A 26,680-nucleotide genomic window follows, 5' to 3' on the forward strand; every position below is an offset into this window, starting at 1 on the left:
TACACTGATCACAGCACACAGCATCTCAATGCCCTGGCTTCCAAAGCCACACCATCACTGCTAAAACTTGGCAATCTGGGTAATAATCATGCAAGTCCTTCCAAGCTGTAACTCCAGGCCAGGCAAATGCCTCAGAGAAAGCAAAGAGTCAGGTCAGGCTTCAGTTTTTCTTAAAAACCTAAACTGCAACCTGTTTTCTGGTTAACATTACCAATTCCAAGAGTGTGCTTCCTTCCCCAAAAGAATGCTTGTGCCTGAGAGTGGCCTCACAAGAGTCTCAAGACCTGCAGATCATTCTAATCAATGAGAAGTGAGGCAATTCAAATCAGCCAAGAGATTTGAAGAGAAGTAGTTACATCCTGAGGCCATTACAATTCCTCTGCAAGTTCTGATTGCAGAAATTTTCCAGTACAGTACAGATAAATTCAGATCTGGAGGAGGTTTGTATCATGTGAAAGACATTTTAACACTCTGCTTCCTTCCAAGATCATTACTAACACCTGTAATGGGTAAGACTCAGTGTCCTCCAATTTTCACTCATTCCCCCATTTTTTTGGGATTAGATCAAAGCATTGACATTCAGTTTGTAAGAAGAGGACAGATCTTGCAAAGGCCCAGAATAGTTTGTTATGAATAAGCAAACATCACAGGTTTAGCTGCAAGAGGAAAGAACAGCAGATAAGCACCTGTGTAAGGAGAGAGACAAACTGGCCTGGCTGAAACTAACTGTGAAATCAATATTCATCAGAAACACTCTGTTCAACTTTTACCCATTCAACATATACAAGCATAGAAGAAGAAATCCACAGGAAGAATCCACTTGCTCCATTGTGGATTATTTATTCTGCTGGAATAAAGAATTGTCCCTAATCCCTCACACATCTGCAACATTCAGAGATGCTATTTTTTCATTAACTTCTCTTTAAAGAGATGTGTTAGTGAATTGATAAATGACAGCATGAAAGTCCATTCAATTAATAAGATCTATTTTAATTTTTAGAAACATTAAAAAGTATCTAGAAGTGTACATGAAGCTCTCCCTTCAAGCATCATTGCAAACCTTCTGAAATCTATCAACACATGGAATTCTGAGCAGTGTTCAGTGTTGGAGTTTAGTTCAGTACATTCAGCAAAGGTCTCTGCAGAATAATGTAATCCCCAGAGACTTTGCATTTGGTTTTGGGAATCCCAACCTTTCCCACAATGTCTCCAGTCTTTTGTGACACTCAATAAATGCTGAAAATTTTTAAAGAGGGGCCCAGTCAATACTAAAGCCCAGGCAACAGAGCCTCTAAATACTGCTCTGCTAGTTGCAACAATTTTTTTTAGCTGCTCTGTCCTAAAATGCTTTAAAAACACGTGTTACTTCTTCACATCCAGACCTCACAGAAATGCTGCAAGTAAAGTGGAATTACATGCCAAAAACCAGCACCAGCTGAGCATGTATACACATGTCTCTGGAAGCTTTTGCTAATGCCCCTTGCAAGTCTTGTGCACATGAACAGAAGTAAAAGGCCTTCCCAAAATAATTATGGTGGGCACATTGTTCAAGATACCCAAGGGGTCCAATCAAAATCAGAATAGCCCTGATAGTGCTGCACAAATACACAACATACTCCCGACTCCATGGAGTTCATGAGCTACAATAGAATAAAGGGTAACTAACAGGTCAGTTCCACCTTTATTAAGGACCGACATCCCTCTGTACTCAGGCAGCACGTTAGAAACATTCATCCTGTACAATTTAAGCTCAGATATTCCTGACAGTTATGGCTGGACTAGCTGCTGTCCCAGGGTCCTAGACATGGCTTCGCTCTCAGAACCCAGTTTCAGATTTAAAGTGGAGAACAAGCCAAATCACTCACCAAGAGACAGAACCTTGTATTACCTGTCTGAAGCATGGCCACCAAGTTAACCGATGCCAGGCCACCAACTGTGTCCCCAAGAACACTCACCGGCAAGGGGTTGGACAGGGAATGCTGCGGAGAGGATCTGGCGACGGGCGGCACACTTCTGCCAGGACTGGTTCCTGGGCCACTGCCCCCAGCAAACTGGGCACACAAACAGATTTGATCATCAGGATTTCCACAGAGATACTACATTTAACCAAAATTTACACAGACAAAAGAAACACATTCACCTTAAAAATGAAGCTGTATAGGCTTCAGGGAATAGTTTACATAAACTGAAGATAAATTAAGAGGAAAACCTTAACAGTTCACAGAGCTTCCAAAATAACTGAAGTACCTAAAACAAACACCATTGTATTTTCCCTGAGTACATCTTCCTTTGTAACTCAAGAAGATATAAACCTGCATGCTTGGCCATAGATCAGTTATTTACTCTCTGGAATTAGGAAGCCCATTCCCTGTGAGGAGACGTGTCTGATATGTACCACAGGAGTGGTAGGTAATGTTCATCTCCACTGAAGCACCTGTGCCAGTCAGTGTTAAGAGGCAGGAGAGGTAAGGAGCTGGGGCACTGCTCCAGTTGGTACAGAAACCCCTACAGTGTACTGCTCATAAAAAAATTTACCCGGGAAAGAAGTAAGCACTAATAAGCACTTAATTTCTGACTCCAAGCTCCTCCAAAAAATAAAGAACAAACTTAAGAGAAAAGCTACAGCTCTGGATTGTGCAGACCTAGAAAAGTTTCAGATATTATGCAGTGCAAAAAGAATACTGATTTTAGAATGTCCATCACTGTTTGGGGAGGGGTTTGCCCCCTATGGCACCAGCCTCCCATGAGAAGTTTTTCTTAAGAGGGAACCCTGTAAACAACTTCCCACTCCAATCAGCAGGGTTGTGAAGGTGGGCTCTTTTGCAGCTCTGGATCCTTACCAAAATTTTTTGCAAACCTAGAGATATCCTCAACTGAGAGAGAGGTTCCAATGGAAATCAACCTCAAACCTACACTTAAATGAAAAAAATGCCCTATCAACTGTTCAACTAACTATTAATTTAAAAATAAATTTCTTCATATCCTCTGCCTAATCAGATCTGAGCATATCAGGTGGACATCACCAATCCATGATCCCAATGACAGATCAGTAACACGTCACATGACAAATTGCTATCCACAGATTTTGCAAAATGTGAATTAAGGCAGATTTGTCAATGAAAAGATTCTTACCTCAAAATAATCACTAATTTTATGTCCTCTAGGAGTGCCTTTCCCTAAAAAAGAAAGCAAAGGACTAAAATAAGAGTTGTACTTTAGAGAAGTTACCATGCCATCCTAAAAATCTCCTCCTACATCTTGACACTCCTTTTCCTGTTCAGTACAACACCTATCACAACAAAGCTTCCGCACAACAAAAACCCGCCCCAGGGTTACAGCCCTTGTGCTGTTTTTGGGAGGCTCTACAGTTGACAATTCAATTAACTCTCAATTCCAAACATGTCAGATCCAATCAAACAGCATTTGCACTTGCTGAAGTACTTAGAAAACACTGAAGGTCTGACTGTTGCATAGGTTCTTCAAAATTTCCTTCAAGATAAGGAGAGAGCAAACGGTACTTTTACTCCTCCACCTTCAGCTAAATTACTGCATATTAGATCTCTCACAAGCATTCCTGTAAGAGTTTGAGAGATAATTAGCAGTGGCTTAACATCAGCTCATTAAAACCTAGTCCTTTTTTCTTACTATCATATTATCAAAGCAGCCCTGTCAACACAATTCTCATTACTTTCTTGTTGAAGAATGAAAGAACTCAAAATCTGCCCCTCTGCCCATTTGCTAGAGAATGTGAACTTGGATTGAACACACCAGGTTTTCCATTCAGGACAGCACTGCCTGCTTAGGCACAGCTTGTTCCTGATTTGTCATGGTGAAAATTTGCTCCAACAAGGCAGGCACGTGTCTCGGAAAGCAATACAGACTGTATTCGGAAGTCTGGCTGCTGTATATGTAGCAACACAGGACCAAAACAGCACTTGGGAGCAGAATACGAAACCTCTGGGCAGCCTGTCCCATAAAAATGCAAGAGTTTGTGCAAATAAACCAAGTATTTTCCTGCCAATAAGGGTAACAAGGCTCCCAGAAGAGAATACACCATCATGGAGTAGTTTATAATAAGCTGCCTGACACACCCTTGAGAAGAGCCATTAGTTTCCTAGGACACTGCCTGTGCACATTGTGCCCAAGTTACCAAGCAAGCGGCAATCCTATGGCAGGGTCGCAGCATGGATTACCTTGACTGGTCTCGTAGGCTTCTGCTTTCCTCTTCCTATTCCTCTGGTCATTCTGCTTTTTCTCGGGAGTCTGTTAAACAATACTTCAAAATTAACGTTACTGCAGTTATTCCAAGATTTAAAGAAAATGTCCAAACACGATGATCTGTTCTATATCCCCAGCGGCCATTTCATTTCTCTGGTTAATTTCTTTCTATTGCTGGTACTTAAAGAAACAACTGCTCTCAAAGAGTTGCTACCTTCTCATAGATATGCTGCAGAGGGAGAGAATGTGGTTAACAGGAGGGTAATTTATTTTTTCTATTTTAGCTGCTGCAAGCCAGTGACCTTACCGGGTTAGCAGAGCAAGCTCAACATTTATAAAAACCTATGTAAACCCCTTCAAGGCGATCACAGTACCGGTACAAGGGGAATAATGATGAGAGGTTTAAGTACTGACATCCAAATCTGCAGACCAATCACAGTCTCTTCAGCCAATTCACTTTGCCTGCAGGTAATGCTTCTTCTCAAAGCCCACTGCAGATGGCTGCAAGAACTATCCCAGGACAGCAGGCAAGACAAAGCTGTTACAGATGCAGCAATTCACTTAGACTTCTGTTTAATCCTCACCAGCTCTCATCAAAGTCATGGGTCAGTTGCATGGGCCATTTCTGTGAGCACCCAGAGACCTGATGGGCAGCTGATCAGTGGATTTATGCACAATCAATTTATTTATGCACAGGCACAACATAGAGCACAGTTGACAGGCCTGAGGGCTCCAAAAGTGTCCTGCCTATCTGTCTGTATGAGGCTAGCAAGCCTAAACATGAGAATGGAGGAGACCCTGGTGCTTTCCCCATCACCAGGATCACATCTGTGGCCAAACCTGCTGAAGACATTGGGAAGCACTGCTGGAAGCAGCTCACTGAGGTTGCTGGAAAGAGATGTCTTGTCATTCTCATTACCACTGTCATTTTAAAATTGCCCCAAATAATTCCCAAGCTGTATGCAGCCACCACTGAACTATAGCCTGGGGGCAGGGAGAAAAACACTGTGCAAAACACAGCTCTGGGGAAGGGAAAGCCATGGCCAGAGAGTCTGTGATAAACCTAAGTTTCATGCTCTTTGGAAACCCAAATCTCAAGTACCCTCTTTAAAGATCTCTACACCAAAAGACTTACTCATACCGAGCACAGAAATCAATCTCCTTCCTTTAGTAGGATAAAAAGGATAAAGTTGAATCTAAACCTGGCTGTGTGTTCCCAGTGGGTGCTGGACATCTACAGCCCCATGTTACCAGCTGGGCACTCACAGACAGTGCTGTTTTGGTAAGATGATGGAGGGGATGTTAAGACAAAGGTGGCTATTGTGTCTGCAAGGTACTTTTTTAGAATGAGGGGACTGAAAACTCCAAAACCACCTAGAGACTTGCTGCTCCAGCCCCTCTATGTGTAAAAGTCAGAGACATTGCCTCTTCAGTGTGTAGTGAAGAGCAGCTCCTGAACAGCGTTGGCGTGACTGTAACACCACAGGCTCCATTACAGCCTCCATGGAGCTGTGAGCATATTAATGAGAATCAGTTTAAGTTGTTTTTCCATTCAAGTACTTACATAATAAAAATGACACACAACATTATCCGTAACAGACTGAAAAAGCAAGGAATGGGAGATTCGAATACGTCAGCTTGGTCAATTTATATCTCTCCACAGAAGTACATTAAAAAGAAAAACAATTAAAAGAATGAATACTCAAATTTTCACTATTAACTACTCTTACTTTATGGAGTTTAAGATACTGCATTCCTAAAATCCCCTCACACTAGTACTGCCATATAATAGAGGGAAATATGACCCAAAACTTACCTGGTAACTATGGGGGAAGTTCATAAGAAATGCATAAGAAAATGCACTCTTATTTGAGGTTTTGGTTTACTAACACAATTTTAGAATAAAATTAGATTTAGATTTTAGAATAAAAATCTAAAGACAATTCATTTTCTGCTTTGATGAGTATTTTGAAATAGTTAATCCTAAAGAAGTGAGACTAACCATGGACAAAGCATCAATTTTCACCTCCCCACACTTTCACAGAGTAATGCACAAAATGCTCTGCCTTGTACAGGCTTAGGCAAACTCACATTTTTTGATAGATATGGCAAACTTTTCCATTAATGCTCTCTGGCCTTTTATGTGTATCCAAAAACGTATCCCAATGAGCTGAAAACAGCTTCCCAAGTTGAGCTTTTACAAATGCTGCGTTTGGGATTAGATAAAACCTTCCTGGAATGGTGGGAAGCTTCGAGGAGGAGCTTCACAGAGAAGCTGAAAGCCTGCAGGGTCAAGCTAAATACTTCCCTGGTCCCTTTCACTCTCCAAACTAAGACGACTGTCACTGACTCTCACAATTTCTTCCATGCTTTCAGATGGATCATGTTCACCTTAAACCCAACTACCCAAGCAGTTGTGCCTGCTTACCTCCAATTCTTTATCACTCAGAGAGCCCACGCTGCACAAGCTCTGGTTGGAAGACTCACTATTTAACGGACCCTAGTGAAAAGCAAGCAGACTGTTAGAAACAACCTCTCTACAAGGCAGACCCATCCTAAAAAACACTGTCTCTGGGCTAACTACAGTTACAGCAGCACCATGGGTCAAACTCCCAGACAAGGGATGGGGCACTAAGAGGCTTCAGAAGACATTTGCAGCAGGACAGTTGGCTTGTTCAACATTTTTTTCTCAGGATAATGATCCAGCCTTTGGAGTATTTCTGCATCAGTTCGTTTCCTAACTGGTCTATTTACCCACATCCACAAAATAGCCAAGGTGCTATTTTTAGAAGCCTAAGGCTTGAGGAAGAAAACCGAATTTGTTGAGTAGCAGGAGTTCCAAGCTCAGCTCTCCAGACAGGCATCTGCTTGACCCTGAGCTAAGCATTTAGACACATCCTCATCTGGGCAAGCCAGCTATTACTGTTACCAGATGCTGGTCGTACCGTTGATTTAAATGTGTCATTTTATGCTTTTTTCAACACTAAGAAAGTGAACAAGTGAAACTTGTGTTAAGAGCAGTACAACTGGTACCCATAATATAACCTTTCCCACTTGGCTATTTTATGGACCCATGTGTGACCTGCCCGCAGAGTAGCTGCTCCCACCAGGCCAAAGCAGAAACTCAGGAGACGAGAAAAGATTTACCAAAATTGTAACCAGGTACCTCAAGAGTCTGCTGCATCTCTGCAGGCTCTGCTGGATACACGTCTGCATTTTTACATATCCAAGTAGTTTGAAAATTATTTAAGATCTCTAATAAAACTGGTTTTAAAAGGAAAAAGTGAATCATGCAAAGTCACTGTGTTTTATCCTGACACAAAAGTATCCTCCTACAGATCTAACTTAAGAAATTAAGACAAATTTGACAAAGATGTAAAAACAAGATTCACAATTAATGATGGAATGTATTAACAGGAAGAATGACATGATAAAGCCACTTCTCAATTAATAACTTGTGAGCATCTTTTCCCAAGATGCATTCTATTTTAGCATTTTTAACTTTGCAGTAACCACTTCCCACTAATCAATCTTTCCTCAAAGCAAAGCCACTTCTCATCATACACTTGAGCAGAAGACTCAAGTGGTGGAGTGGGGGAGAAGCCTTAACACCACAGAGGAACCCCACACTAGATAATTTTTTAATAGATCAGTTCTCTCTCCCCTGTTCAAGGGACAAACACCACTATCAAATTGTGACATAGTCTAGCTATTACTAACCTAAATTCCCAAGCAGGCATGTGCCGAAAGTAGACGTTTACCTTCTGTGTTCACTGTGAGTGTTAAATATCAAATTCAGTTCTCCTAAAACAACACGCTCAGTTGCTAAAAAAAAAAAAAAAAAAGAAACCCCAACACCTGAATAGCTCAAGAAGCTGAATATTTAGGATTCTCTAAGGAAAAATTGCAGGTTTACATTCTTTAAGCCATACTATTATCCCTTCAAAGGATCACACAAATAGCTCAGGACCAGAAAAAATGTTTCACTTCATCTGTTCAGCAATAGTTTCTTTTAAGCAAAGCAACAAGCTCCTTACCACCCAATGTGATGGCTCACATATGTTATAGGTACAACTCTTGGTTATTCCAGGTACTTACTCCTGGGCCAACAGGACTTAACAGAAGTGCCAACATTAACCTTAGCTACATCCACATGAAAGTCTCACTGCTAAAAAAATTATAAAATCTTATGGCAAGTGGCAACAGAAAGTGAATCCTTTCACTCATGAAAAAAACTTGTTTATAACTGCACAAATGCTGCTCTCCAAAATCTGTCTGTTCTCTCAGGAACTCCAACCCCAACAGCATATCTGAGGCACCAATCAAACTTCTGTGCCAGGTGAGAACTTTGTGAGACACAGGAGCATCTCTCCAAATGAGTGTTTGCTGGGCTCACACTGGGGTTCTGACATTGTAAAGATGAAAGTCAAAGTTGTTTCCACATTTGCTTAAATCTCGCTGCCTCCATTGTGCAGATGGAGAGCAAATGACAGGAGCAGCTGTTTCAAAAACACCACATTTGAACTTTCCATGAACATTATGATTGAAGGGGAATATCAGTGGCATACACAGGACAACTCTTCTGCAAGGCCCCTGTATTCTGGGATCACCTGGAAAATAAACTGATGGGGCCACTTATAGCTAAAAATTATACTAACACTTTTTGCAGAAATACAAGTTTATCTTGTCCAAGAAATCCACTCAGTTTGCATCTTAATGTAAAGTTCTGGGATGCAAGCAGCTGGAAAATGCCTAATACAAAATCCACAATGTTTTTCTTACTTTCAGTACTACAAGTACCTGCACTGACTACCCTGCATGGGAAATTTTTAGCTCTACTAGCTGGAATCAAAACCATGTCTCACATTAATAAAAGGGGAGTTCGATGCTGGTCAGATTCTTGACCAGAACACCGCCCCCCCCTTTTTTTTTCTTTATTTCAAATCTTCCTCTAGAACCTACACTGATGATGTGGTAAAATTCAACTCAGTGCAGTAGTAGAAAGGGTGAAAAGGAACCAACTTCTTCATTACGGAACTGGAACAGAACAGCTTGTCATTGTCTACAGGTATCCTGCAATTTCACTGTCACATGTATTGATTTATGAACAAATGCATAATTAATTCTTTGTAGACATGTTTTGACCCATGCAATGGAGCAAATGCATCACTTTCCCTTTCCCTGCTTACATTTAAGAGGACCTTCCACTGACACTTTTCTTAGTCTAAAGGATAAGACCTTTACAGACAAGAGCTAAACTTGGCAAAGTTGGCAAAAAGTCTTGTTTTGAGGTATTTTGGCTATGGAAACCCAAATTATCCACTAGAATGTGCTGTACTCAAAGCAACAAAGATGCAATACCTAGGATGTTCCAGGAACATGACCTCGTGCTCAGCTGCACCTCTTCTCATGTAATATGTCAAGAGAAAGGAAAAGCAAGTTTTCCTGATTATCCAGATAACATGGAGCTATGTGTAAAATTAGTATCAGCTGCTTATAGCAACAAGTTTAGGCATGGATGTGAGAAACCATACAGCCGAGTATGTCCCTTCAGTTAACAGTCAGTGTGTCTATAAAAAATGCTTCAAATTTATATTTTAGCATTCCTGACTGTTTATATTTAACTCAGCAACTGACTTGGGATAAATGTTCAGTACTTAATTTAGCATACAATTTTTAAGTGGACATGACACAAAAGGAATTGAAGGAATGAACGTGAATTTTGAAAAAAAAAAAAAACCTGAAGTAAGCAAAGAACATTAACATGAGTATATTGCCAGGGAAGTAGCAGGGTGCATATTAGCGCATAATATACATGCAATAGTTTATACAGATAAGGCTTATGAATTTTATTCCAGAAGTTCTGATTTTTCTAGCACAGACCACTTTGGGATAATACTGCACTTCTCTGCTCTCACTTCCAGCCCACTCATCCACTGTGCCCTGTCAGGGCAATTGGTGATGTGGCTCAGCAAAAATTCAAAATACGTGGGTCATCTGAAACAAGCTAATAGTACCTATAGTGTTTACCCAAATGACAAGCACAAAAAACAGCATACACTTCCTCCTCCACAAGGAATTTCTCTCCAAGATAAGCTGGCATGCTTTTTTCCCTGGTGATTCACCTATCAACTGCTGCTTCAAAGTCTGTGACCTACCTATGCACAATAAAGCCTCCATGTTGAGAATTGGATGCAACAGCAGCAGGCACTTTGAAGACTCCTACTCAAGAGGCAAGAATATAAAATCTGGCCACTCACAGGAGCTGGTTAGTCATTTCTCCCTTTGCCAGAGCCCCTGGAAAGCCCACAGTGAGGCTTCAATGGCTGAGACTTCTAAAGAAACAACTTATCCTGCTAATAGCTCCCACCAGATCATCTAGAACAACACCAAGCAGACTCAGCCTCCTTACCATCTCTGCCTCCCATGACTTGTACATTTCCACAGCCTCCCCAACTTCCCAGAAATGATCCATCACTCCACAACTCTAACTGGGCAGTCTCCATTTTGTGCTCTCCAATTCCTTGTACTGAAAGGGAGCTCTAGGAATTCCAGCTGCCTAGCCAGAGTCCCCAACACAGGCGTACAACAACATGCACTGCAAATTCCCTTGCTGTCTAAATGAAGGAGACATGGAGATAGACATGCATCATTACCTCAAGCCAGGATAACCAAGTTCCTCTGAATTCTGTAGCAGATCAATGGATTTCAAAGGCAAAGAGTCAATCCTTCATTCCACTAAAGGTTAGTGCTGACTCCACACAGGTTTACACCAAAGTGAAATGGTCATATGGCTCTACAGTTACTCTGGTGTAGTGCTACTATGTCAGGTTTAATTAACATATTCTTATCTTATTTCAAGCATCATGTAAGTATGAGAATTACAACCTACTTCTTAACTGGACTTTTAGAAAAGCTCAGTATTACTGATAATGAAATCCCCAAATCACTGAGGTCTTTTTGCCACGAGAAGTTAATCTACTCTCAGATGTTCACAGGTGAACTCCACTCTATCAGATGGGCAAGCAGGATTTGCTTGGCTTCCATTATGCTTCGAGAGTTCTCTACGATTGGAAAGATGGTATTTTTACTTTACTGATGGCAAACTGGACAGAAGGGTCATGCGACTCATCCTAGGAGCAGAAATAGGACTGAGATCTGACAACTATTTCTGGGCTCTAGCAGCCAGACAACACATTCGAAGTAATGTTGCACACAGAAGCATCCAAACAATTTTCAAGTATCTGGCATAAAGTCCTGGCACACTCTGCAGGAGCTGTAAAATTAAATTCTAAGTTTTACAACTCTTATTAACTGGTTCTTCTCATGGCCTATGACACTTGTTGGGGACCACCACTGTGCAGCACCACTTCCCTCCAAGGAAGATATGATTATCCTCAAACACGAATTCTCCACATGGTAACCTTGCTGCTAAAACTATTGCTGAGTACATCACAGAACTGGAGTTGCTGAAGTGATCAAGACTTCAAAAGTTACAGAGAATAAGTAAAAACCAAACTAATCCAAGCAAATACTATTCTTTATGAACAATTCTTTGGCCGCATATATCCTGCATCATTACCTCAAAGCAGGAGGAAAGAGAGCACTAGCTACCAAGACCAAGACTTTTTAAATTCTGGCACGGCCAGATGGATCTACAAGATTCCTACAGCCCAACTATGCTCCCTAGAAGTACTTCAGCCATTTTAGTTTAACTATAAAAGTGGCACACAGGGCTTGGTTCAGAGATCTTTTGAAAACCAAACTTGTAGAGATACATGTGCTGCTGTGCAGATCCACCCTGGTTAAGCCTGAGACAGGCTGTGTACAAATGCAGGTTCACCCATCACAATTACTGATTTAAATTCTTACCCAGGAAAAGTCTGTGGAAATGACACAAATCCCTTCAAGTTAACCTGCCTGATAACTTAAAGGCAGCACTCAAATAGGAGGAAGGGATGCAGATGATGAGAACAGACTAAATTAAACAATATTATCTAGAGAAACAACTCACATTTTTTTCTCCTGGGCCTCCTGACCTAAGGAAGATGTCTAGTCAGCATAATGCCTCATGGGAATATACACTTAGGTTTTCCCAGTATGTAAATATAAACAGGAGCTAAATAAGCAGGAACAGTCAATGTCAGTGTCATGTGTTAATTCAGGGACTTGCTCTGGGAATTTAGTGAAGAATGGCACTTCACCATATGGCAAGAATAGACATCTAAAGCATCACCAGCTTTATGAAGCTATCTAGTGACATGGGTGAAGCACAGGATTATAACAGTTGCCTAGAAACATTCCTTGCTCATAAATTTGTTTCAATGAATTAACTCCAAGCTTCTAGTGAGATACATTCTTCAGCTACCAAGTAAAAAACTTCATCACAGACTTGCAACAGAACTTTGAGGCTTTTGGAGCTGCGAATGACCTTGGTCATTGGGTTGTGCCTTCAGCTACCACAGGAGGTGACAAGCACACAGTTGTTTCCAAAACAGTTTAGGATTTCTATCCTCTACGGTTCTTACTGGAAAGCTCTTCCAGAATCCCATTACTCTGATGGCTAGAAGTTTTTTCTAGTCTCCAGCCTGAAAACTTGCTCTAGATCAGCTTGCTCTCATTCATACCTCCAAACACTTATAGCTGCTCTTTAACAACACAGAGGAACTGTGGGCTTGAAGCTGAAGTTGTATTAAGGTATAAACGAACGCTTTCATTTTATACAGGTCCAAAATATACTCTGTGCTGCTAAACATTAAAGAAAGAATCCATACACAGCAAGATACACCCAGTGGGAGGAAGGCAGGAAGCTCAGTACAACTGTCTGCTGCCTTCATCCAATCACATCTGAGATGACACTTCTTCCTTTTATGCAATAAACAGCACCAGATACCTTCCATCCCAGGAGGATGGGCCAGGCCCTGTCCCACTAGATGGCACTCACTTACTCCACGGTTCTTTTGTTAAACATTTCATTGGAGCCAGCTAAAAATCTTAGCTGAATCACACAAAATTGTATCACAGCTTTCCCAATATATTCCCTTTAAGACAGTGACCTACCAATGCCAGTGCGGAGCATGACGGACGGAGGCTTGGGGGGGTAGGGAGGGAATTTGAAGCACCAACCTGGGAGGGAATGTAGTAGCTGAAATTAATATTGCAACCAAAATTTGCTGCAACATAGTAGAGTCATGCTAATTTATATCAATGGTTGGCAGATCTATTGCAAATTAGCAAGAATGCAAGTAAATAAATATATTGTTTGCAGTAAGTGTAATGCACTTTAACAGTTTACTGGCTAGTACAACGTAAAACCGTGTAACAACAGGTAAAAATAAAACTCAGTAACAGAAGAGCTTTGCTCAAAGTGAGGCCTCCAACAAATGAGGCTTTTTTCCCTGGATTGCTTTAAAAACGAGTTTTCAATATTCACCCCTAACAGAAAAGGGCATGTACTTTCTGCTCCAAACATATTGGAAACATAATTAAGATTTGCTTTCCTGTATCTCTCAAAGGTTATTCCTTTAAAAGGAAGAGTTCCTAACATTCTTTGTGAAAGCTGACTACATTGGCACTGCTTTAAAGCTATACCAGTGTCTATGCTTTTAGCTGTTCTAGTAAGATGTTTGGGTTTATCTGCACTGGCACAGCTAAAGATTCTGAAGTGACAAAATGGGGAAAAAGAGGCAAGAAACAGGTGATAAAGTACATGAAAAGTTGTAACATTGTATGAAACAAGATCACAGTACAGTAAATGCCATCAACTTTCATGCAATAAAAAGAACTTAATATGCTAAAAGTTTTAAGAGTAGGGGAAAAGATAAAAAATCCCCACACTCTTACTTCAGCAACTGAAATTGTTACCTCTTAACTTCTAGTGTTAATCTTTCTTACAGCTGAGCATTTGGCTTCCTTTTGCTCTCTTCCCAGACTCAACTCTGTCTGAGAGGCAGAGCAGAAAGAAAAGCGAAAATTCAAACAAAACTCTTTTCAAGTTTTGAATCACTTTGTGTTTTCCTGAGAAATGCGCCATCTACAAGGTTTTATCTCAAAATAATTTTAAGTGGCTTTAGAAAATCATCTAATGATGTGTTGCTTTACCTTCATGTTCAAAATTCAGTATCTCCCTCAAAAATTAACTCATTATCCCTGACCTAGTTTTAAATGAGTTCTGTCACCATTTCATTGCTCAGAAAGTCTGACATTAACACTGCCAGCACCTTGAGCACTCACAGCTTAATGCCAAGACACCAAGCAATGACACAAGGTTGTTACTCAGGTGCCTTGCTTTAGATAGTGCCTGACCAAGTGGAAGCTGTACATGAGGATAAAGATGGGATTTTATTGGCAGGTTGTGGATCAGACACAGGGGAGCTGCCATGCAAACACATTTTTTGTGTGTTCCATCTGATGGGGTAGAAAATTTTAGCTCCTGTACCCCAAAGAATATGACTCAATGTTTCAGTCTGGTTATGTGTTGTATTCAACACACAACACTTGAAACTGTATCCCATCAGCAGCCAAATTCAGCTCTCAAAGGTATTCTTGGAAAAAGGAATGGCCAGATGAGCTTCCCAGTTCTACAAAGTCGTCATGGAGTTTTTTGGGCATACAAGATGCCTTAAGATGGAACAATTCCTAAGAACTTAATTAGAGCCCAAAATCTTCTGTACAGCAAAACATCTGCTCAGAGATCCCATTTTCATTCCTCTCTAACATACTTCACATGTTAGAGTTCAAAACACAACAAGTGACATAGAATCTCTTTGCAAAGAAAAATTACCCATGTAGAAATCAAAAAACCCAATCAAAGCACAAGGCAGGATGGCTAAGCAGTCATACCTGTCACTACAGGTACTCACACTCACCTTGGCAACCCCAACCCCAGTGAACCTGGCCTCCAGGAGCTCCTGCCTGCGTGGGTCCAGGCTATGCAATTCTTCCATCATTTCTGCTGCTATGGAAGAATAACACTCAGATTATGAAATGCAAGGAAAGGAGAGAGACATTTAGTATTCCGTGCCACTGATGAAACTTAAAAGTGCCTATTCTGCAGGACAACCGTGTAGAGAGCATTTTCTTGCAAGAGAAATGCAAGATTACCACGTAGTAACAACATGACTTTGCCACCATATTACAGTATTTAAACCATAACCCTGCTGGAGTTTCCTCTCCTCTGTTGTACCAGCCATTTCAAGATCTCTAAGTCCAAGAAACAAATTATGACACATTTTCCCACTGGATGCTTTATTAAAACGAAAACATGGGACCAGAGTGTTATGACTAAAAGCTTCAGAGCTTTTCATCCGTGCTGCATGACTAGAAAAAAAAAAAGCAACATTCTTTAGCCCATAATTTATTTTTGGCCAATCCTGGAAATACTCAAGCTCCATGAACTCCAGATTTCACTGATAACAGCTTTGCTTCTTCCAAGCACAGAATAGGATTATAAAAAGAAAATAACGCACGATTAAACCTTTTAATTTACAAGGTAAAGCATCAGATACTTCTAAAATAATAGCACCTTTTATACCCGGGATGTACCTGGGGTACCTCTTGGCAACCCAACACTATGGATGGCCTTATTTGAAGGGTTAAAAATTTACCCTGCATTACTGTGTAAACAGGCTAAAAATCAGGAAATACATAATTCAAATCCTGAACTGAGAAAAAAATGGGACAAAATTCACCGTTCATTATAACTGTGAATCACATCTTCCCAACTGCACCAATCAAGTTCATTTCCAGAAATGTCTGTTCCAGTTTCATTTTCTGGACTAAGGTAGAAAAAAATAAAAAGGCCAGAAACAGAAGATAAAGATTTGCTGTGTAAAGAGCATATGAGATGAGGAAAGTTCTTGAAGGGCAGCAAGTGCCCTCTAGAACAGGCAGTGCACAATTGTTCCTTTTATGAACTGTCCATTTTGTCCCTGCTGCTTCCTCCAAACACTGCGGCTCCAAATCACAGGGGCAAAGTGAATCCATCCGGGGGCATTCTCAACTGCTCTCCCAAATCAGTCCCAAGCTTCAAAAACTAATGGGATCCTAAACGTGGTTATTAAACATCCATATTTCTGCCACAGGCTCTAAAAGCCCAACAAAGCTCTCAGCCCAGTTTTCAAAACAGGAAATCTGGGTAGCGAGGAAAATGACAGACAAGCCGCAAAGGCCAAGATGTTCAAGAGCTCCCAGGGCTCTCGTCCATCATGGGGCGACCATCCGCAGGGAATTGCATCCCCACACCGGGATGCTGCTCTGGGAAAGGGGCTGACACAAGTTCCCCCCCACCGGGGGCTGCTCCGGGACCCGTTGCACCCCTCCAGGCAGGGCTGGCATTCCCTCCTGTCCTCCTGGGAGGGGATTTCCAACACCCCTCTCCTACCCACTCGGGACGCAGACGCACCAGCTGCCAAGCAAGCAGCCTTGCCCCACTGCCAGCTGCTGCACCGCCTCGGCCTCTTCCTCCTCCCCTCCAGCACCGCCTCAACCCTCATCCCGAGGCTTCGCAGGCCATGCCCCTCCGCCGCCCCCAGCTCTCACCCCCGCCCGCCAGGCCGGGCCGGGCCGCGGGGCCTGCGCTGCTTCGTGCCCGGCGAGGGGCCCAGGCCGCGCTGCCGCCGCCCTGGGTCTCAGGCCGCGGCCCTCTCACCGTGACCCGGGCCGGCCCGCGGTACCAGCCCCCGCCACCGCCTTCCCCGTGGCCGCCCCCACCCACTCTCGGGCCGGGCGGAGACGAGGCGAGAGGTGTCCCCACGCTGCCCCCGCCGCCCCTGGGGGTCTCACCTGGCGCTGCCGCTCCTGCCGCCGCCGCCCGGCCCAGCGCTCCCCGGGCACCGCGCGGATCCCGCCGCCGCCGGGGGCAGGAGCAGCAGCAGGAGGAGGGAGGGAGGGAACCTGCTGCGGCGGCGGCGGCACGGGCGGGAAGAAGAGGCCGGGGGCGGCTCCGCGGCTTCAACCGCGGGCACTGAGGCTGAGAAGGGCGGAGGGGAAGGGTGTCGAGGGGTGGAGAGGGAAGGCTCCGGGCTGGGAGTAGGCCGCAGATCCCCGGCCTCGCGTGAGGGGCCTGGCCGGGCCGGAGAGCGCGCGGGCCGGCGGCGGCAGGACAAAGGCCTCGCGGGAAGACCCGGCGGCCAGGTGGGGCGGGCGGGCGGGGCGGGGGGTGCACGGGGCCGGCAGGCGCGGTGGGGCCGGGGCAGGTGCGGCCCCTCGTCCCTCCCGCCCCGCGGCGCTGGGCCCGGCCCGGCCGATGGGGGCACACGCGCTGGGGAAACCGCGCCGCGTCTCGCGAGACTTGCGCGGCGGGAGGGGGGAGGGGGGTCAGGGGGCGTGGCTTGAATGGGGTGGGGCCTGAGGGGGCGGAGGGAGGGGCGGGGGCGGCAGGTGGGGGGGGTCAGTGGGGCCTGGGGGTCAGGGCAGGTCGGACAGGGCAGGAGGAATGGGGGGGCCACACAGGGCAGGGGGGCAGCAGGGGATCAGAGTTCTACGGGATCTGGGGTGGGGCTTGGCCCTCATTTGGACCTGCGGCTCAGGGCAGGTCTGAAGGGGCAGGGGGCATGGCAGGTGTCACACAGGTCTGGGAAAGCAGCAAGGGCTCAGGATGGACCATGGGGTTACGGGATTCGGGGGGGCTGAAGGGGCAGCAGGCTCAAGGGCAGTTCAGATCTGGCTTTGGGATGGGGACAGGCCTGGGTGGCACTGGGGAGTAATACACGTGTGGGCAGGAAGCAGAGGTTCAGAGTCCCGTGGGGTCAGGGGGACTGGGGTGGTAGGCACAAGGCGGGGTCAGAAGGGCCTGGGGGTCAGGGAAGGCCTGGGGGGCGCAGGACATATGGAGGGTGGTCAGACAGGGCTGAGGGGCAACAGAATGTCAAGGTGGACTATGGGGTCATGGAGGGATGAGGGGGCAGGCACAACGCAGGGGTTGGATCCAGCCTTGGGGTGAGGTCAGGGCTGAGGGTCAGGAAGGTGGGGCAGGGGGTGATCACAGATGGAGGGGCAGCAAGGGTCAGGGGGCAGAGGGTGCTGGGGCATGACAGGCACAAGGAGGGGGTCAGATCCAGCCAGGGCCTGGGGGTGGGGCAGGGCAGGCCTAGGGACATGCCACCACCAGGGTAGCAAAGGTTGACCTCCCCCCTGTCTCAGGATGCCCCAGAGAGGGGGTGCAGGTATGACATCCCACCCCCCAGTTCTTCACCTCCTCTCCAGTCTCCATCTTACACACCCACGAGCAATCTCACTCCCTAAACCACCCTCATCCCCTGGAGTAAAGGGTGCAAGGGCACCTCAGCACCCCCAGCTGATCCCCACTCCATCCTTGCCCCCTGGGAACACCACATGGAATGGGCCGGGCCCCTGGTTCGGGGCTGATCCAACAGGTATATCATCTGTGAGACACAACTCGGGTGCCTCAGCAGCCCCCAAGACACACTCTCGCCTTTCCAAGGCCAAACTGTCACCACAGCCGGGAAAAGAGGCCCCAAAATTACTAAAGATAGGTCTTGTTCCAGCTGGAATGAAGCAATTCCACTGCAGTTCATTCGGCAGGCAGCAGGGGCAGGACCCAAAGCGCTGCGGGTGTTGCACCCGCTCGCTCCAAGGCTGAATCAGCTTTCCTAAAGCAAACAAGCAGGACAGGGTTGTTGGGAAAGGAAGTGGCCAGGCCTGTCCAAGGGGAGGCAGGCGCGGATTAGCAATGGGAACGGAGGTTCCTGGAGCTCGATAAAGGATTTGCCAAGGCTGGGAACACAGAGGGAGCTCCATCCCCTCCCCTTCACTACGTGACATCGAGCGATTTATGACCGATCTGGAGCCGACTAGTTTGGCAAAAGAGATGTGGAGAGGAGCCGGCAGAGCATCGTGGAAAAACTGCTCCTGCAAGGCGATGGGGGAAACTGTTATTTTAAAATTGCTAATTTATTGTACTTTGTTACGTTGGTGCAGCAAATGGCTCTGGGAGTGCTGCCTGCTTGTGCAAGCTGCTTTTCCTGTGCTTTAATCTGATTTTTTTTCAGTACAAGAGCCACTCCAGTTTCAGCTCCTGCTCTGTAAGTCACATTTTCAGCATGATCAGTGGTAGGAATTTGTAAAATAAATAATTAAATAAATAGTTGTTTGTGTCTGTGTTGGGTTGTGTTTTTAAAGAAAAAATCCTGGAGTAAATATTCCATCAGCTGGTAGCTAATTACAGCCATTTAGGCAACATTAATTAGGACCACTTGCAGTGAACATTGTTCAAGGAGGTTTAAATTTCATTAGTGCATTTCAGTTTGATTTTGGGTGGAGAGAGGAGGAGTTGTGGAAGCTGTTACACCTAATAAAGGGACTGACTTACTGAACCCTCTAGCTCTTCTGGACTTCACTGCCCTAAGAAACACCTCCAACTCCAAACGGAGCAGTTCACCCCCTCAGAGTGCCAGAATTGGACACCAGCAGCAACCAATCCATGGTACTGTCCCCCACCTTTGTGTTTTAGGGGTTATAGGGGATCATTTTGGTCTAATTTTTCTCCTGTGCTTTTTTGACAGCGCTTGATGGGGCACTTCCTCCTCCTTCTCCATACATTGCTAGGGACTGCATTGCCAGGTATCACAATGCCATCAGTATTTCCATGTAGGCCACCAGAAGAAACTTTTGCTGTCACAGAATCACAGAATGGTTTATGTTGGAAAGGTCCCCAAAGGTCCTGTCCCACCCTCTACCACGGACAGGGACATCTTCCACCAGACCGGGTTGCTCTGAGCCCCATCCAACCTGTTCTTTTACACTTTCAGGGATGGAGCAGCCATAACCTCTGTCATTTCCTGATGGTCGTTTGCTCACTGTCATTTTCACTGAAATCACAGACCAATTCCCCTCTTCTCCTTCCCTCCAGCAGGACCAAATTCCCAGGGAGAGCCTCCTGGAGAATCCACTGCAGCCAGGATGCTTTCCTAGACATCCCTTGATGCACCACTGAGTTCCAGGCCTGTCAGAGGACCCATGGCAACAGCCCTGGGCTCTGCCGGGTCAGGCTAGAACAGAAGGTGGTGACATCTGATAAGGAACAGATAAACTCAGGTTGCACTGTCCTCCTCCTGTGACTCCCCCTCTCCTGCCCTGCATTCCTCTGAAATAATTGAGGTTTCTCTTCTCACTCCCAAATTCAGGACTGGGGCACATTCCCTTCAGCACATTCTGTAAAGGCAGCCCTTGTGTTTTGCAGTCCAAGTGCTCTGCTACCTCAGCTCTGCTCCTGCGTGTCCAGAAGCTCATCCTCGCTGTAGTCATATCCTTCCTGACACTCCTCTGCTGCACACTGAACGATGGTCTTCTCCACCTTCATCCTCTGAAGAGCTGCTCAGAGCAATACTTCCAGCTTCAATTTCCTTTCCAAGATGCCAAAATTGCACCTCACACCAGACATGGCAGCTGGTCCCTTCGTGGCACAGAGAGGGAAGGAATCAACAAGTTGTAACTGTATTTCTGGCTGTAAGCAGGAATTTCAGAGCAGCCTTTAAGGATCCCGCTTGCTGTCAGCAGAGTACAGGTAGGTACAAGGGATTTTTAGAAAAGTTTGTCAGATAACAGTAGGAAGGAAGTCACTGGATAAATTTCCCAGTGATCTCAGAACTTTTTCCTCCTACACTTCATCAGGACACAGCTCTGAACAGAGATGCACTGCACAGCCCAGCCTGGTACAACACTTCCAACTGTGCTGTGCCAGCACATGTGAGATTGGGCTCCCTGGAACAGCAAAGGTCTCTCAGGTAAAAATATAATTATCAGTGTTGACACATCACAATTGGACTACTTTTTATGACATATTCTCTCCTGGGAGCTGATCCCCCAGGTTTGGACTCAGCAGAGAATTGGTGGAGTGTTTTTGTTTGTTTTATGTTGGTGGATTTTTTGTTTTGTGTGGGGTTTTTTTGTTTGTTTGTTTGGCTTTTTGGGTGGTTTTTTTTGTTGTTGTTTTTTTCAATAAGGAAAGCCAACTTATCAGAAGGTGCTTCTGGTCAGAAAAGGTCAGCTGTTTCTGTTCTTACAGGGAAAGGTTTGCTCTTCAAAGTGGCTGTAATATGTAAATAGTTCATCATTTTGTACAGGAAATTTTCTGATTCAATTAAAAATTCTAATGTCAACTTCTAAGATACTACTTCTAAAAGCTTATAAAGCCTCAAAACTAAAACAATGTAAGTTTAGAAATCAAGATTCTATTGACCTCAACTTGATTTTTCCCATCATATTACAGTTAGGGAGCAATTTCTGAGTGTTTCACATTCTGGCCTAGCAAGAGAAGAAACTATTTGGACCTCCAAGAATTCTCATGCAGGAAAACTCCTCCTTCCAGCCCACACCTGAGTGATGTATGAAACTATTCTGTTTTTCCTTTTTCTCATTAACTTTTTAAGAGCCCCTAAGCTTTGGTCCTTTCAGAGGAGCTTGTTATGAGCAACAGAGTATGCACATGGCTGACCAAGTATTATCTCATCCATGGGGACAAGCCAGCTCTCTGCCAGCATCAGCTCTGCCAGATCTCTCCTGTCCACATCCTTCTCTCCAGGTCTGCCACCAACCAGTGTTAATGCCTCTGATTACATTACTGTGGTAGCTCTCCTCTTCTTGTCTCAGCCTCCCTGGATGTCAGTAATATGCTTAGTACACAGCACTTGTATCATGTTTTGAAAAACCACTCAGCTGCCACAGCCATCTTCTTTGTCACTGGAGCTTGGAGCTCCCCTCCACAAGCACACTCAGCAAAACAGCAGCAAGCCCTGCCTTCCCCACCACAGCTTCTCTGCTAACCCACAGGACAGATTAGACCAAAGCTGGGTAAGATTTTGTAGAGATTTTAACAGAGCATATAACAAGTTCCTTCTGCCTTCAATTTCGGAAAAATAAAATGTCAGAAGTAAAGATTCTGATATTTTTAATGTGTTTTTGGTGACTTTTCTTTGTCTCTGCTTTCCAGGCTTGTGGAATACTGCATTTTCCCAAGCATTTCTGTACTGCCATAAGGTCTGGAAATCTACTGATACAAGGTACACAACAGAAAAGCTGAGAGTCCTCAGTGATACTAGGACACAGGCAGCTGGGGACTGGAGAAAAACAACAAATAGCCTGAATCTTTAAAACATAAAAGCTGGCGTATGTGATCTCAAATCCAAACATTTTATAGCACTGGGGAAAAAAAAACCCAACCAAAACTCACAAGAGTACAACACTCAACAGGGTTTTGAAGATTTTAGCACCATGGATGATGTCACCTCCAGGCATCACATCCTGAGGAGATCTACCCTTGTCTGCACAGCAGATATTGTTAGACCTAATGAGGCATGAGCTGCCAGTGAAGATTTTTCTAGGCTTGTGGCATTCAAAACATGTCCATTCAAAACATGTTGCCCTTGTGTGGATTCTTGTCTACTAAGGGTAGGGCTTTGCCACACTAGGAACATTAAAAGTGTCTTTCCTCATTTTCCTTAGGGAGACAACTGATATTTGAGATTTGAGCGCCTCCAAGATAACACGTCATTGCCTGACTCCTTCCTGAGGCCATTCCAGACTCTCCACCCTCCTACACAATGGAGTTTATCTCTGAGGTTGTTCCTGCCCCTCCCTCTCTCTATACCTTCAGGTATCCCATTAGGGAGGCTTTGATACCCAAACCCAGTAGGAAAGCATCCAGGTCACTCAGCCTTCACAGAAGCAGCAAGCCATGTGCAGCCCCAGAGCCCTGATCCAAGGCAATGTGCGTCCTGCTGCTGGAGGACGAAGGCAGCTGTGTGCAGGCACCTGGAGTTGTGCAGCCACCTGGAACTGCACAGCTGCCATGGCCCAGCTGAGGGGAAACAAGCATTGCAGGTAGGAAAGGAAGATCTCTGTGACCCCAAAGCACACAGTACTGGAAACATTCACTGGTTCTGCAAGCATTCGGAACAAAGTGATCCTCTTGAACGTGCCAGCAAGTCCTTCCCTGTCCTTGCTCACTCTTGGATTCCCAGAATACAAGAGGACTTTATTCTCAACAGGGATTGCCCCCTGCTTTTCTTTCTCCTGCATAAAATGGGCAAAATTGTGGTCAGAGACAGGATGGAGTTGAGCTGCAGGCCGTGGCACGCACCTGCAGGAGCACATCGGAGCACAAAGAAGCACATGGCAGCACAGAGAGGCTTGTCTCTGCCTGGCCTTGGGGAGAGGAGGTGCCACGTGGCAGAGCCCTGCAGAGAGGAGCCTGCCAGAAGCTGACAGACGGGTGAACAGCCGTGACCACCCCACAGAAGGATTTTAAGAAAGCGTGCTGCTGACGTGGCGATGGGTGATAGGTTGCTTAGTGAGAACTATTGTATAAGGAAATACTGTGTCTTGAAGAAATGTATAAAACCAGCCTGTTTCTTTGAATAAATGATTCTGATTCCTTGCTGGTCTGAGTCCGTGCCCCAGTTGTTAAAAATGGCATCCCAAATTGGGACTTGATAGGCAACTAGTGGTTGCACCACTCGAGTAGCAACGCTCGACTGAACTTTACAGGTGGCTGAAATGAAGCCTGGGAGCTGAAATGAAGCTTGGGAGCTGAAATGAAGCTCGTGGTGCCAATCAACTTTTCTGCAAGACTGAAGGTAGCAGCTGAGAACGATCAGCGATGAACAGAGCGTTGCAGAGACATTAGAAGAGATTTTAAGAAAGCATGTCAGGAAAGTTGAATCTACAGATTTGGACAGATTCTTCTTCTGGGCAAAAGACTATGATTCAACTTTAGATGACACCAATATTTTTGACCCTCAGACATGGGACACTTTTGGGCATGCATTGTGGGACAGAGTTATGCAAGTCAATGCAGCACTGACAAAGCTTTTGCGTCCGTGGTGGACAGTGTGCAAGGCACTCACGGTGCATGCGGCACCCGGAGACTGGACAATGAAGGGCGCTTGTGCCACTGCAGGAGCCGTGCTGACCCCTTCTGCACTGCCAGCAAATGACCGTAAGTCTGTTGGGGCTGATGGAGGAGAACCAGAAGATGGCTTCTGGTTCCCCAACCCATTTGATCCTGGAGGGAACCCTGATGGTATCCTAGAAGTGCTTGTTCTGCCCTGTGCCATCAGGTGGAGCCGTGTTGCGGTGAGCAGCTGGAGCCAGGTGGGCCGTTCACGTTCACGGTACTGTGTTCCCTCTCTGTGTGCCCTCTGCAAGAGTGTGGCTTCAGCAGCAGCGGGAGGGCGTGGGGAGCCGCAGGGGTGCAGTGCTGTAGCGGTGGTGGTGAGTGCAAGGCACCAAACACATGGTGGCGGGCACATGGCAGGGCTGTGCCACGCTGGCAAGCGCATGGCACAGCCAGGGGACGGCGGCAAATGCTGCGCTGGTGACAGAGCAGGGCCGGTGGGACGTGAGCAGCTCTCTGCAAGTGGGCAGTAAGAAGGAGACCCAAGGAGCCTGGTGGCACCGGCAGATGCAGTGCCAGGTCCCTGCTCCCTGCAGAAGGCAGGGGTTGCCCAGGGAGACTGGGCCGCCACCTTCTGCAGGGGTGGCTGCAAGCTTGGCATAAAGTTCCTGCTGCTGGTCTATGAAACTGTCCTGGTTTTGTTACTCAGAATGTTGCCACAATCCTGGAGCCTATCTCAAAGACTGCTTTTTTACCACACCACCTTGTGACCCCCTGGATTGTTCTAATTGCTTTTTGTTATGGATGCTCCTGTATTTTTAAGTATTTTTTTGCTCTTGTTAAAAACTAACTTTATATTTTCGCTAAACTGTAGGTTTTAACGTGACTGTTAATTAGATTAAAGGTTAACTGGGTGATGGTAGTATACTTCTGGATCCAGGTAGCATTAATACATAGAGTTTTTATGAAGGCATTTAGTTGTGAGAGAATTATTTAATGTTACTTATATGCATTGTTTTGGTTACATTAATAAAGTTTTGCTTGTACATATTTTGGGGAAACCCTCCCAGTCAAGGCTTGGGCCCTGGCCTAGCCCTGGCCCTGGCTGCTTAGGGAAATATACCATCAGATCCAAATGTTTCTGCACTAGAAGTGTAATCAATTCATTTTGACTTGCTGATTTGGTCTTATAAAAGCTGGACCCCCTTTTGAGGCAAACTGAGAAACCTTGTCCAGGAAAAGTTTTCCAGGTCCTCACTGTAAAATGGGTCTCTGTGGTGGCAAACAGCAGGCCTGTATAAGGCCTTGCAGACTGAATCCTAACTTGGTCTGACATAGCTGTGAGAAAGCTAACAGCTCTTCATGAAAACAGAAACCTGTAACGGCAAAAACCAACTTGTTTCCCTGCAAAAGAATTCTACAGATCAGGACTGTTTTTTTGCACCTGTTTCAACAATCCCAACCATCTCAGCAAAAGAATGAAAACAACATCTCACAAACAACCCTTTCTTGCACGTAGACACCTTGTTCAAGACTGACTAATTACTATGGAGTAACAGCTTATTACTGACCAATAGGGGAGAGACATGGGAGGGTTTATAAAACTATATAAAGGGATATATAAAATAAAGTGGTAGATTTTTTCACATCTTGAAAGAGTGTGTCTTGTCTCTCTGAAATGAGGTCAACAGCAACAGGGCTCTCCAGTGATGGCAGACTGTGGGTGATGGTAAAGTATTTAGGCAGTTAAAGGTATTATCTGGCTTATTTTTGCTCAGTAGTGCTTGTTGTTTTTTAGATGCATTGTTTTACTAGGTTGAAACATGTTCATATTATAGTTGTTAAAACAAAAAAGAGGGAGTGTAGGGATGGGCTATATTCCCCACAAAGGCCTTACATGTTCTTAATTTTTACAATCACATTCAGAATGACCTAACTGCAGTCTAATAACATTTTTGTGAATCACAAGCTCACTCAGACTTATTAAGAATCTTGAAAGTAGAAAATGGGAAGGACCCTTTCCATTGATAACCTGGGGACAAAGTTATGCTTGTGTTTTCACAGATTCCAGTCCACAATGGGTACCTGCAAGAGTGATTCAACCAGCCTTGGTTGTTCTGGCTTTATCATCAGCTTGTGGGGAAGCTGAGAGAACAAGAGGAATGGAGCTTGTTTGGTTTGGGTTGTGGGCCAGTGTTGGAATGTTCTAATGTTGGGAGTGTTTTGTTTAGTGATTCTTGTTTGTATAAAACAAAAAAGAGGGAATTGTGGTCCGAGACAGGATGGAGTTGAGCTGCAGGCCGTGGCACGCACCTGCAGGAGCACATCGGAGCACAAAGAAGCACATGGCAGCACAGAGAGGCTTGTCTCTGCCTGGCCTTGGGGAGAGGAGGTGCCACGTGGCAGAGCCCTGCAGAGAGGAGCCTGCCAGAAGCTGACAGACGGGTGAACAGCCGTGACCACCCCACAGAAGGATTTTAAGAAAGCGTGCTGCTGACGTGGCGATGGGTGATAGGTTGCTTAGTGAGAACTATTGTATAAGGAAATACTGTGTCTTGAAGAAATGTATAAAACCAGCCTGTTTCTTTGAATAAACGATTCTGATTC

At 45.1% G+C, this 26,680-nt stretch overlaps 1 protein-coding gene across 5 annotated transcripts in view; it reads right to left on the bottom strand.

The window, feature by feature from the left end:
* TLK2 (tousled like kinase 2) overlaps positions 1 to 17,471 on the bottom strand; it is a 43,075-nt gene extending 25,604 nt beyond the window's left edge. For 2 of the 5 annotated variants that reach the window (XM_054517426.1, XM_054517425.1), the window contains exons 1-7: positions 17,002 to 17,470; positions 15,087 to 15,175; positions 13,279 to 13,344; positions 6,647 to 6,718; positions 4,194 to 4,263; positions 3,133 to 3,176; positions 1,956 to 2,051 (exon numbers count right to left, since the gene is read on the bottom strand). In XM_054517426.1, coding sequence (XP_054373401.1) covers positions 1,956 to 2,051; positions 3,133 to 3,176; positions 4,194 to 4,263; positions 6,647 to 6,718; positions 13,279 to 13,344; positions 15,087 to 15,167 — 429 coding nt within the window. In that variant the 5' untranslated portion in view covers positions 15,168 to 15,175; positions 17,002 to 17,470. Of the gene's footprint in view, positions 1 to 1,955; positions 2,052 to 3,132; positions 3,177 to 4,193; positions 4,264 to 6,646; positions 6,719 to 13,278; positions 13,345 to 15,086; positions 15,176 to 17,001 lie in introns of all 5 variants that reach the window. The other 3 variants (XM_036398745.2, XM_036398744.2, XM_054517424.1) reach the window with 3 other exon arrangements.
* Between the last annotated feature and the right edge of the window lie 9,209 nt (positions 17,472 to 26,680).

The sequence above is a fragment of the Molothrus ater genome, chromosome 27 (genome assembly GCF_012460135.2).
Source record: "Molothrus ater isolate BHLD 08-10-18 breed brown headed cowbird chromosome 27, BPBGC_Mater_1.1, whole genome shotgun sequence".
NCBI lineage: Eukaryota > Metazoa > Chordata > Aves > Passeriformes > Icteridae > Molothrus > Molothrus ater.